The 13,740-nt window shown below is 38.1% G+C and overlaps 1 protein-coding gene across 2 annotated transcripts in view; it reads right to left on the bottom strand.

Annotated features, from left to right (window-relative positions):
* Positions 1–4,742: 4,742 nt before the first annotated feature.
* IRX3 (iroquois homeobox 3) overlaps positions 4,743–13,740 on the bottom strand; it is a 58,345-nt gene continuing 49,347 nt past the window's right edge. For both annotated transcript variants that reach the window (XM_074881404.1, XM_074881405.1), the window contains one exon: positions 4,743–4,934. Coding sequence is in view for 1 of the 2 variants with exons in the window: in XM_074881405.1 (XP_074737506.1) it covers positions 4,900–4,934 (35 nt within the window). In the remaining variant the exon portion in view is untranslated. The remainder of the gene's footprint in view (positions 4,935–13,740) is intronic.

Below are 13,740 nucleotides of genomic sequence, written 5' to 3'. Positions count from 1 at the left end.
AGATGATGAAGAGTTTGGAGCATTTGTCATATGAGGAGAGGCTGAGAGAGCTGGGATTTTTCAGCCTTGAGAAGAGAAGGACCTCATCTATGTGAATAAATGCCTGATGACACGGGGAGTAAAGAAGATGGAGAGCCAGGCTCTTCATAGTGGTGTCCAGTGAAAAGACAAGAGACAATGGGCATAGGCTGAAATACAGGACATTCTATTTAAACATAAGAAATCCTTTTTACCATAAGCATGAGTGAACACTGGAACAGTCTCCACCCTTGGAGTGTTCAAAAACTGACTGGAGATAGTCCTGGGCACCCAGCTCCAGCTGATCCTGCTTGAACAGGGGTGGGTGGACTAGATTTCCAGAGGTTCCTTCCTACCTCATCTGTTGTGGGTGATTCTGTGATTCGGCAGTTGCAAAGGGACACGTGCTGAGAATGGAATTTCCTCTAAATCTGAATTTCAGTGCTGTTGAAGAGCTTCCAAGGATGGAAGAGATGGAACGTGCATGTGGAGGGCAAACATATCTTCCCTTTGAGAAGGAGCTAATATGTAGTGATTTGAGAATATCTGCATACATCCACAGAGAAACTTTTCTGACTTCTTTTTTTTTGAATCAGCAAAGCAGTTATTTTAATGGAAGGAGCTTATCTAGGCAGAAAGTAGGGAATCCTTCCCAAGGAAACAGAAGCAAGGGATGAGTGCAGCAGGATGAATGGTGATTGCACAAGAGTTGGCAAATGCAACTATTTCCAAATATAATGGCGTTAAGTGTTCATTGTGAAATTAGATCAGCTTTTTAAGAGCTGCAGGGTGAAAAAACACAGTATTCAGCTAATTAGACAAAGTTAAAAGATAATGTTAAACACTTTTCCTTCAAAAAGTATTTGTCTGCACTACCATGCATTTTAAAACAGAACTGCTTGAGATGGCAGTGTTATCAAGTGATCTGCCATTAAAGGAATTAGAATTCAGGTCTTTTTAATTCCCTATTGTGGAAATCTTTAAATTAGAACATATCTAAACTGTACAAATCTGTAGTTCTCCTAGAACAATGCTGACACAGTTCTCTGATGTTCATTAAAAATTTTTATGCCTTGATTTCTATATAATGGAATGTGAGGAAATTTAACTATACTTACTGGGTTTTGTGCCCAATCCAGCTAATTACTAAAGCATCTGCACAACTTTAAACATGTAAGTAGTTTAATCAAAGTTGGTAAGACTACTGACATGCTTAGATGAACTAAAACTTTAGTTCCCATTCTTCATTTTGAGTGTCATGAGTCAAAGGCTATTGTTCTCAAGAATACAAATCAAGTAGTCAAGAATACAAGTAGTCAAGAATGCAAGCCAAGTAGTCATCAAAAGTATATCAAGTTGAGAATATTAAAACTGACATCAAATGAATGGTTACTTTTGATAATTTATATCTGTGCATTTAAAACCAGGCCTTAGTCTTGCATATGCTTATTGGCTTTTAAAAGTGCGTCGCTCAGCAGCTTTGAGGTTCTTTAATAGACTCTAGCAACAAGAAAGCTTGGTGATGAACCTCCTTTATAATTAAAAAAAAACTCCTATTAATCATAGCAAAAATGTTCTGTTCTTTCAATAGATATTTTATCTTTCACTACCAAAGCAATTTTAATATGATTTTTTTTCTTGAGCCAAAGGAAGGTAATATTAACTACTGTAAGACAAATAATGTTACTAGAGTATATACTTCCATTGACTTTGACTTTTAACCTTTTTTTTTTTCTTTTTTTGCTAAAGCTCTTTGAAAGAATTGGTGCAGGACTGGGGCATAATTTGAAATAGGCATTTTCTTAGTATTGGAAGTTTATTGCCTAGAGTTTTTTTAGTTTGGATGAGATTTGCTGTCCTTCTAAAGATACCGTGTATCCAAATTGTTTATTTTAGTCATATTCCAGATTCTGGTTATACAAAAAAATCTAGGCATGTGCTTATTCTTAAGCATAAGCTTACATATACCCTTCTGTAAGGATGTAAGTGTATACTGGTGTAGCTTCTTAAATTAAGGGCCAGAAGCATATAGTAATTTGATTATAAAATGTACTTGTCTATCCCTGGGGACCAAGGACATGCTTTCAGTACTTAGTATAATAATTTCAGTATTTGCTACAAACATAACCACCACAAAACAAATCTGAAAATAACTCCACAACTCATTCCACCTGTCTGCAATTCCACATGTAATCTGTACATGGGGAAACAATGAGCTGCTCCTCTCGGGCCTTCTAGCACGGTAGTGTTCAACCTTGGGGACAAATCTTTCTGTGATCAGGGTCGCCCCATGGTCAGGGCTTTGAAGAAGGTGCCTAACTGTATTGCAATCTGTGTACCATAAGGAGCTACTAAGATGCATCTGTTCAGATAATTAAAAGTGTATTTTCAAGCAGTAATTGTGAGGTCATGCACTGCCATTCATATATTTGATTTCATATAATTAAACAGTGTGTTACTGTTCCTTACAAATACAGTCTTTCTTAAGAATTTTATCTTATTGCTTTTGTTTGGGACATATCTGGATAATATTGTGCCTGGCATGGAAGTTAGTTACTATCTTACTAGAAGTTTTTTTTTCAGAGTTGTAAGGGGATTTTCTTAGCCTGTCTCAAATTAACAGAGTGCTCACAGTTCTGTCTTTGTCTGCTGATGGAAAGACTCCCACAAGCTTCTGTAGAAGCTAGTCTTGGTGTAGAGATGAAAGATATGTTGTTAATGCTGCGGAAAACCTTGCATATATGGAAAAAATTGAAGAACTGTCTTTGTAAAGGATCTGCCCAATGCACTCCTGACTAAATTGTTCCACACATAAGTAATATTACTAGTCAACTACATCCCAAACCAAATGTTTGTCAATAGTTTTGCATTATTTTCTATCTCAGAACAACTGCACAGTGATTTTCTGTTTACATATCAGAAAAAAAAAAAGATTGAATATAAAGCTTTCTTTATGATTTTTTAAATATTTATCAGATATAATCTTTAAGGGAATTATACAGTGTTTTCTGAAGGAAAAAAAAAAAGTCCTAGACAAATGGAACTTGCTTTGGGACTGGTTTTGTTGTTATTAAAATAACAAGTAAATAGAATCAGTGTTCCATAAAGTCTAAGTTGGAAACAAAAGAAATTATAAGAATTTGCCTTTATACTAAGGCGAGATTCTACCAAACCGGAAATGTTTTCTGATAATGTGAAAACAACATAATGAAAACTTGCAGAGTGTGTAAATAACACTTTAGTGATAAGTTCCTTTTTTCCTTTTTAAAGTATCTCATTTTGGACAGAAGGGCAAATTCTACCTTTCACCTTTGCATCATATGGATGTAATTTAATGTAGCCCTAGGTGGTGTTCTTGTGCTATTTATTTAAAGTATTTATACAAGAATAAAAGCCATTGAGATGAAACATCACATATCTAGAATAGCCTGTCTGCTGTAAGAATAATATTGATTGCTATGGCAGAAAACTGTGATGCCAGGTCACCTTCCAGCCATTGATTGTTGATTGTCTTCTTCCAACCTGCCAGCGATGACTGCATTAATTGTGCTGCTGAACTTAGCAATTTCTTATGTTTTTGCTATTTTACCTCCATCCATTTTCTTAAAATGATTGAAATGTAATAGCCATAAAAAAGGCTTGAAATAGGAGCTAGAGGAGTTTAAAAGAAAAATGTTTTTTAAACACTGATCAACAACATTAAATAAAATCAGTGTCATTACATTTCCCTTGGCAAGACTTAGCCAAGTTTGAGAACATGGAGAGAACTAAACAGGAAGAAATATAATGGGCTGCCAGGGAAAGATTCCTGGAACATGGCAAAAAAAGAGGAGTTGGTCCGCAGCCCTATATTAAATGTTTTATTTTGGCAGTTTATTTCAGTTAAAGTAGGGTTTGTTGACATTTTTCTGTCTTTATTGCAGAAGTACTTACACACCTACTCTATTTAATCTGTTTTTCTTTACATGTATACATGTGTGTAGTTGTACACCTACATACAATGGATAACACCATCACAATCTATGACAGAAAGATGATTTTTGTTCAGTTTCTGAAATAATAAAGATAAATGAAAGACTGTATATTCTTTCACAGTTTGCAACAAAACAATTTTACAGCTGGGAGATATGGCTGGGGTTTTCAGAATCTGATTGTAGCCAAACATTTGCTAGTGTTTCTTTAAAACACGTATTAAAGAATAAGGCTTTTCAGATTCCCAAATCTTAGATCCTGTTATGGGTTTTGTTTGGATTATAACAGTTGAGCATGAGTGTCAGCATGTGGAATGGTTTTCCAAAGAAGTGTGATGAAGGTCTCCCAGAGCTTTCTCAAGGTTTGTTTAAATCCACTGCCCAGCTATCAGAGTACTTGAGCCCAGTCATCAAACCTTTCTCACCACATGGAATTGCAGTACACTACTTCAAGGCTAGGAATGATCTTTAGTCACACGTATCACAGGCCACACTTGGCAGTATTTGTTTCCTAATGAAACATAAATGTTCTGTAAGAAGCCATCTTATTCCTCTGATGTGAAAGCACACATTGGCAAAATTGTAATGAAAGCTGTTGTGCACAGGATATGCCCATTTCTGACATTTTCTTGCTCCTGAAGGTCTGTACAATAAATGGACAGAATCCTCTTTCAAAAAGTTTTCTTGTACCACTATCCTTCACGTAGCACCACACAGCACAAAATATGGGACCTGGATTTGCAAATGTCCTTGTAACTCCTCTTCTATGCCTGCTCAGTGCTGTAGGGATGGAGGACATGGCACAGTTTGTCTCCGGGAATGAGTACATGTTATGCTTCTTTCCTAGTGACGGAAACTCTCATTCTTCTGCAAGTGATGCAACATAACCCGTCTTGTCCAAAAATACTTTCTAACTTGGATTGTGCAGAAACTGGCCTGGTATATCTGAAGCAGATAAAAAGGAAGAAAAGAATATAAAGAGTCATAATTTTAAATAGTGGGCAACAATAGTCCTAGGAGAGAGGGTAAATGTGATAATTTATACCCAAGCATTTTCTTTTGAGCTCTATGTTCTCAGTTCTGTTTAGAATTGATTTACCTCAATATGTATGGGGACACAGAAGGATTTCATGGAGTGATTAGATGGAAACACTTAAATGCACAAGGCCGTGCCAAGCTCTGTTACTGAAAGATTTGTTTCTGCTTACTTGTATTAATTGCGGCAATTCATGCTTAATAGAGGTGACGACAAAATGGATGCTAAGTAAAGACTTTGTAGGCATTTACCTTTGCTTTGTGAAAACAGTTGCAATAGTGCAATGAATAAAACAGCCACAGCACACCTGGCCTTTGTGAGGGACTGGATGCTCCATAAGCTTAGGGATATGGTGTAGTTGGGAACTGTCAGTGCGAGGTTAATGGTTGGACTAGGTGATCTTCAAGGTCCTTTCCAACCTAGGTGATTCTGTGATAAGCATTTCAAAAAGCAGGGCAAGCATTGCAAAACAATTCAATACTTACAAAGCAAAAGGCTAAAGAGTTACAGGGAGGCACGAGAGTTGCAGGCTGAGACCCTCAGTGAGCTCTTCCTCAGTAAATAGAAAGGATGTTCTTTTCACTGGCCTGGTAACTCCTTGTGCTTTACCATGACCTGGGTGGTTCACTGCATCCACAGCCGGTGTGGTGGCAACTCTCTTGCTTCTAATGCTGAACAGCAATGTCCCTGCAATTCTGCTGTGTCAGAGGATCTGAGTGATCAGATCCTTCATGAGAATGAGTTTTAACTGGGCACATTGCTATGGTAAACCTAGCGATTTCCAGAAGATGCAAGTTGAGCTTTCTCTACATGTTTGTTTGTTTGTGGGGTTTTCCTGAGCATCTAGTGAGTGATTTAGAGCAACCTTCTCATTTCCAAGCTTAAGAATTGAATTAATAGAATCATTAGATACTCTGTAGATAATTGTCAAGGTTCTGGTTGCTGTTTTGCTATTTCATTTATTTAATTTTTTTACTTTTAAGCATACATGAACAAGAACATATATGAAGACAAATATGTGACTCCATTTGTGGTCCTTGTGTGACTATACAGGGACTATCCACACACTACTAAACTAAGTAATGTACTCAACCTCTGATAACACCTGAATATCCCAGCTGCGATAATGGTCCTCTTGTACCATGCTGCATCCGTATATTCAGAGGTGCTTAAAGTCCAGTTTAAGATACAATGGGCAACTGCAATTATGGGCAAAAGGAAAGGAAAAGGATCCCGAACTGTTTTCAGCAATATAGCCCATGGATTATCCACAAACACAGGTGTGGATTGTATGTGTGGATAGCACTGCAGAGCAGAAACCTCTCCTCAAACTGGAAGAGTACCATGGAGGAAAGCCTTTCAGTTTTCAGCAATGAAAAGGTGGAATACAACAAGGCTCCAGGAGATAGCAGAAAAAGCTTTGTTCACTCTTATCTTGCCATCCTTAGTCCTAATAGTGGCAGTTTATATGCTCAAATTTAGGCATTTGTCTGGGTCTGAGCTTTTAAAGCTTGAATCATCAAGTCCGAACAAGCTACCAGTAGCTGGTTTATAGCCACTTTCTGCTCCCCTTCTTCAGCTCACCTGTAACACTGCACTTGTTCCACTGTCCTCAAATGAACATCACATCCCCAAACAGATTTGGAAACTAGACCTTTGTCTGTCTTTATTCCTCTTTCAAATTCTCAGCTGATTTCAGCTGTGATAAAAGCTGGTTCCCAAATCAAACAAGTACTATTAAATAGCAGCAACATTGACAAAGTGTCTTATTTGAAAAAAATGAGACATTCATGATTCCATGCAGCAAAATAAAATCCTGAATTTCTTTAGCTATTTTTTTATTGAATTATGTACAATATAATATTGATGTTGCTGGTTACTTAGTTTCTTAATGTAGGAGCATTTGACATACATTTCTGATACTAAATGTATTTATAGGTTCATTTGATTCTTCATATATCTAATGGTTTGCAAAATATGGAGGATAGAAAATATTAATTTTTCTTTTATATGTGCTCTTATATAGAGGCCAGGGAAGATTTCAAACAGAGTTTGCTATGCTAGTAGCGTAAATCCAGGCACCTTGTACATGCCAGAAAAAGAGCATCTGTAAAAGTTGTTACAGGGAGACAGATGTACCATGAAGTTTCGAAGGCCTGGAGAGGCATGTGGAAACTGCCTCTGATAATATACAGCTGACAAATTCAGTTTCTGGTACGAAGATCTTTTAGAAGGCTTTCCTTTTTTCTTTTCTTTTTTTTTTTTTTAGCAGAAGTCTGACCACATGGATTGTGGACATGTGGAAAAAGTAGAGTTAAAGAGCTGATAATTCAGGTTGTTGCAATAAGAGTTCCAAGATCCAATTTGAAAGGCCACTTCCCCCTTAAATGGCTTGAAATGCAATACTTTTCATAAATATAATGGGAAAGAAGCAACTCTTCTCAGCCCTCCCTTTGACGACTAGGTGGAATACTCCTTAGGGAAATTTGTCCAGTGAGGCTGGTTTCCAGGTTGGTGCTATAGACCAGATATATCTGGTATATTGACATCTTTTCCATTGTCTTTTCTACATTGATCATAAACCAAATGTTAGTACCTTTGTATCCATCCTTCCTACAGACAGCTGAAGCTTTGGTATGGTGTCTTGTTTAGGTACAGTAACAGCTGCCCAAGCGTCACAATTTGCCTATTCCTTCAAATTATACACACTCTACTCAGAAACCATTCTTTTCTTTTTTTTGACAGAGGATTTATTAAATAAAAATGAGGACAGTAGTATTGTTATCTGAGAAGATCAAATGTGTCATGTAAGCTGTAGAGTCAGGCACCTGCATCCATCAAATATTTAAGACAACATCTTAGGATAAAATGTAGCACAATTTTTTAATTTTAAAATCCTTTCCTACAGTACAAAAATCATCCTCATAGATACTTAGTCTCTAAAGGTTAAGAAGACTTAAAATGACATTTCATAATCAAATTTCTCCACCTGTGCCCCTGTTCTTTAAATATATATTTAAAAATAAGCAAGAATATTTTTCCCCAAATTTCAGTAGATTTCTTATCTTTATAAGATTTTTTTTCGACACAATTCAACCTCTATCTATATTCCTTGAATTTTTTACAGCCAGCAATTTTGTATGTGGATAAAGTATTAAGCAAGTGTCATTATAGTGTTATACCTAGTGCTCTACGGAAGCATAAATTCAGAATTAACATCATGCTAAAGAGTAGCTGAATGCGTTTTAATAAATGTCCCAAATGACTTCAGTGTCTGGTAGCCAGACAGAAACAAAAAGCATACACATTACAAGATATTATGAACCTTTCTACCAAAAGTAATAAACGGAGTTGTTTGTTAAGGTGGTTGGTTTTCATTTTTACTCAGAAAACTGCAAAACAGATTAGACTTGGGAGAAAATTATTCAATAGTCCTGTTCAATAATGTCTATCTACTAATTGCAGCCAGTTAGGAAGAAGTAAAAGATCCAGCTCTGTTTCATCTGATTTTGTAAAAGAAGCAAAAGTGGTGCATGATTTTAATATAGAAGGACGTCTGTAAATGACGAGAGGTTTGCTGAAGTATTTAATTTCAGTAGCGGTAAAAAGAGCCTACTGCTCAAACCATTAACCGGCTAAAAATCTAGCATTCTTTTCAAAGACTTCACAACTTTACATTAAGCATGCTTTCAGTTGTCAGGCTCCTGTTGTGACATATTGTTTGAGTCAGACTTCATCAATCTACAAAGCATAACTTGAGGTCTGATGGCATGTGCGTACACCCAGTATACTGTGTACAAATGGAAGTGATACAGGATTCTGTAATTACTACATTTCTTTTTATCTCATAAATATTTGGTGCATTAAATTTCTGCCCTGAATTTTTCAGAAAGCAATTAGTTGGTTGCCTTATCTGCACAAAGTAGATAAAATATCATGGTATTGATGATATTTCATGTGCAGATGTTTTGCTTTTAGCACATCTGTATGCAGTAAATCAGTAAATCTATTTTCTGTGTAGGAATGGTATTTTATTATATGATTTAATATGGAATCTTGAATAAATAATTTAAATTCTTTCTTTGGGAGCACCCCATAATTATTTGCAATAGCTGAGCATACCGCATATATCCTTTTTTGCACATAAATACATTAACCAATTGCTTTAAAAAAGCAACAGTTTTACTAATATTACTTTACACATAAATGGATAAATGTAGAAAATGATCTTATGTGTAGTCTGCGTGAATTTTAGTCGTTTCTCACGTTTCTCTTATTATAGATATGCTAGCCTAGCAGATTGGTTTTGCAGCTAGTTTATGGCATTGGCTGTAAGGAGTAGAAATGATGGTGCATGGAGGGAAGAGGGGGAATGTTGGCTTCCTTCTGTTTGTCTATCTTCTGTCAGTCATCTGTGAGCTGGGGCAGGGGTGGGGCAAAGCAAAGCCTCCTATATTGTAAAACCTATGTAAATTAGTCTCTAAGGACAAATTTGTACATTTGCCTATATGTACATTTCTGTAGAGTGGAGCAAGTGGTGTACACCCCTCCAGGCAGAACACTGGATTAATGAGAAAGTGGTTAATCCACAACCTGATAGTTAACCCACGAGTAACCAAGAATGGGTTTTGATTAGTTCTTCACTGTAATTATAAGTACCAAATACAGTGTGATTAAATCATTAGGCTGATGCAAGAGGTGAAGGATATGAGGGCAGCGTGGTCCCTGGGGCAGTGCAGGAAGACACTGTGTCCTATTCCCCTGTAGGATCTCACTTCGCAGAAGGTCTGGGAGAATGTAACTCCTGTAACCTTTTCAGTTCAGCTTCCAGAGCCATTACTCAAGCGATGCTAAAGCAGTCACATGAGGGGCCTTCCTCAGCAGCAAAATCACAGGGTTCCTTATCCAATTCTGCTCACTGAAAAGAGAACCACTCTTCCTGGTGGGGGACTCTGGTTGTAACGATGGATTCACATGAAAGAAGGTACCTCTCCTCTGCCAGTCCTTGCAGTTCTCTTCATGGGAAAGCAAGATAGGCAAACAGCAAGTATTTTCTTTTCTTCAGTGATTTGTTTTCCATTTTAAATAGCTAAATGGACAATGTGGCTTTTTTTATGATATCCATGGTCAGTGGACAACAAATGGTGTCCTGGCCACATGACCATCCAGCAGGTAGCTCCGTGACTGCTGTACTGGGATTTTTCTGATTTTGTTTTTTTCTGTAGTCAGCTGCCAAATTTCAGCAGACAACTAGTTACCTTTGTTACCAAACAGAGCACTTTTGTATGAGTATGAGTAGTTCAGAGGTTTGGCACTTGTTTCTTCCACTGGTCCATCTGAATTTGAAGATTATTGGGCAACAGTACAAAGGTTTTCTATCCTTTATCTGTTTGTCCTTGAGGGGTCATTGTTGGTTGTCTACATATATAAATATATGTATGTATATAAACAAATCTGTTCAGAGCAGAAACAAATCTATTCAGAGCTGTTTGTTTGCTGGGAGTTTATTTCTGTTGATACTGGGGTCAGGTGTTTTCTAAAATATTTTATAGATACTGTCTTTGTCCTGGTGCAGCCATATTGAGCATATATTATATATTGCAAATATCTATTTCTAGGCATTATTCCAATTTTTTAAGTAATGCCCTAAACTCTTGTAAACTGATCTCTGGTAATATATTCAGTAGTAATCCTAGGCATCAAAAGTTGGGGTTTTTTTTTAAGTATTGCTGGTTTAAAACAGAAACCTTGCTGCTTTACAAGTGTATGGTGTTACCTAGTGCTATCAACATGACCATTCTGGATTTTATTCTGTATGGCATAAGTCTCTGTATCCATGTGTATATCCTGCCTAGCCTGAAAAGTGCTGTCTCTGAATCTGACCACTTCCTCAGCTGAGCCACAATAAAAAGCAAGTGATGTTTTTGGTCATGGCCAAGTGATGCTACACTATGGTCAGTGCAGCATATCTCAGTGTCAGAGCACAGAAATCATCAGGACCAGTCATGTTTCCAGCCTTGAAAGATGTGGGTTTTGTGGGGCTTGGTGGTTTGAGGTGGGGTTTTTTTTCATTCTGTCTCCAATCTTTGACCCTATGACTAGTCTGGGACTGGGCAATAGAAACTGAGAACCAAGGGGTTAAGAACCTTCATGTGTTACGCAGCAGGAATAATGTGTGTCCTGGCACCATTGAGGTCTTCTGACTTGTGATTCCAGACATAGAAGGAAACTTCACTGGGTTTGCAGGACATTGCATTTGCTAATATCCAGTGCCAGAGAAGCTTTAAACTGTTTTAAGAGAGATATAATGGTCTAGTAGTTAAGGAGCAAGGTAAGTCAGCATTCTTGGTTTTTATCCCTGGCTCTGCCAGCTGCTTGTTGTGTGACCTTGGGTGAACGACTTATTCTCTTGGTGTCTCAGTTTACACATTAGTGAAATGAGAGTAATGATACTTACCTATCTCACTGGGGCTTTTTGAGGCTTAATTAATTGATGTTTGTAAATCACTTTGCGATCCTCTAGTGAAAGTTGTTAGAGAACTGCCAAGTATTTATCCTCTCTGTTTTTTTTTTCCTCCTGCTAGTCTGCACTCATCCATCTAATATCTAAAAGCATGCTCACAGCTAGCAACAGATACTAGCCAAAGTGCTCTTAACAGGAGATGTATGGAAGCTTTTACAAAATTACTTTTGCAAATTACCATGCTTTTTGAAATATCATGTGCAAGGATGCAATGAAACACAGTGCAGACAAGTGTCTGTGCTACTCACTGAACTGGCTGTGGTTGTGATTTCTCATGTAATATCTTGCAACGGATACAAACATGTAGGACTGTTTTGAATTTCAAATGTGCCTTTCTTTTAATTGATTTGTCTTGAAAATTCTTTGGGCTCCTAAAATTTTTTCCTACATTTTTAATTTCACGTAGACTTATCAGTAATTGGAATGTATGTCTTTTAGATTAGGATGGCAGACGAGCATACAGATTTATTACTATTATTTATTTTGCAGTTTCCTCTCAATCTGGGAGGGGCTTACAAACTGTGTCCTGTAGGAGGTTTAAGCTGGGCAGACCCTTCAAGTGTTATAAAGCCTTGTGGAAATACAAGGCTGCATCCTTATACGTACAGCATCATCATAAATGCACTGGCAAAGCAAATGAGGATTTGGAAAGGAATAATCTATCCCCACTCAAATTTGCCTTTTCAGAAGCAGGAGCATTTATGCACTGCTGCTCTGACTGAGTTGCACTGTACCTGGAGACCTGACAGAGCACAGGTCTGAGTGCAAGGGCAGGAGGTTGTTGCTGGATGTGAGAAACTACTCCTCAGAGTGATGGAACTGGGCATCAGAAAGTAAATCTGAGGAGCCTTCAAGGAATTTGAATATTAGATGTTGCTATAAGATGGGAAGTGACCCAATTTAAGCATCAACTAAACTTCTCAGCCTTTGTATTTCTTGTAAACACTAATGTCAGTGTTAAGGGAGGATGTAATTTTTGCCTCTAGAAATACTGTGCCTGTTTAGCAAAAGAAAATGTGCTGCATTATGTTGATAACATATGTTCTCATATGGAAGTATAAGGACAGGCTCTGACAGGAGTGAGGAAAAAAGGCCCTGCTCTGCCCTCACACCAGATGGCCTGAGGATGACTGTAGGACAGGGTTTTGTGACTCCGGTCCCCTTTCTGCACTCCTCCTTTTGCCCTAGCCCACTTCATGGTCCTGGTATAGCTCTCCATTTCTTCTTTAGCTCATGAGGTTTTGTTGTGGAGCCAGGCCTTGGAGAGGACTTGGACTGCAGTACCTGTGCTGTGAACGGTGCCCATGTGAGGGCAGGAAGAGTACAGAGCTCCTGATACTCCAGTCGTACCACACGTGTGCCTACCCATGAGTGTAAACAGAAAGGAGCTGTCCCAGGGTCAGCCATCTCACCATATTGCGCGTTTATGCCTGTTTAGCTCAGCACATACTCATATCATGAGGGGAAAAAGCTCAACAACACTGAAACAGGAAAACCTGTAAAAACAGAACAAAAATGTCATCTCCAAAGCTCTGAGCATGGGCCAGACCTTTATGAGCCTGCTGAGCCTCTGAAACCTCTTTTCCCAGTGATACAGCTCATCTCCTGGTGGTTTTCTTTTTCAGTAGCTACAGCTGGAGGAAACAAGAACATGCTAAGGGTTTTATTTCTTGCTGGAATTAAATGTAGAGATTTTGACATTTCGTGTTAGAAATAATTTTAGAGAAAGATGATCTATACAACTTTCCCAAAATGAATGGGACTGCTGAGCTACTCCAGTTTCAAGTCACTTCTTGGCCTTCCTGTGGCTGCAGGAATCCCCTAGCTCACGGCTGTCTTTGGGCACGTATTTACTGAATTTGAAGCAGCTGAGGGCTGAACACATTAACAGATATCCTTGAGACCTGTATGTTGCACATGGCATTGAGCAAGAGCCCAAAATTTCATGTTCCCTACTCCCTCCAAGGCCTTCCCACCTACCATGTCATATGGGTGGGTGGTAGAGCTGTCCTGGAGCAGGGATGTCCTTGGAGTCAAGCCTCAGAGCACACCACATGGCCTGTGGTGGACCTGGAAAGTTTGGGCTCCTTTTAGTTTAAAATCTATATGGTTCCACAGAACACTTCTTTTTCTATCAGTTGGTGTTTTCTCATGAAAGACATCCCACTGGAAAAGTCTTAGCCAGCAGTGGC

The sequence above is a fragment of the Strix uralensis genome, chromosome 12 (assembly GCF_047716275.1).
Source record: "Strix uralensis isolate ZFMK-TIS-50842 chromosome 12, bStrUra1, whole genome shotgun sequence".
In the NCBI taxonomy this organism is placed as follows: domain Eukaryota; kingdom Metazoa; phylum Chordata; class Aves; order Strigiformes; family Strigidae; genus Strix; species Strix uralensis.
The sequence above is the reverse complement of the archived record's forward strand: the minus strand, read 5'-3'. Positions and strand labels throughout refer to the sequence as shown.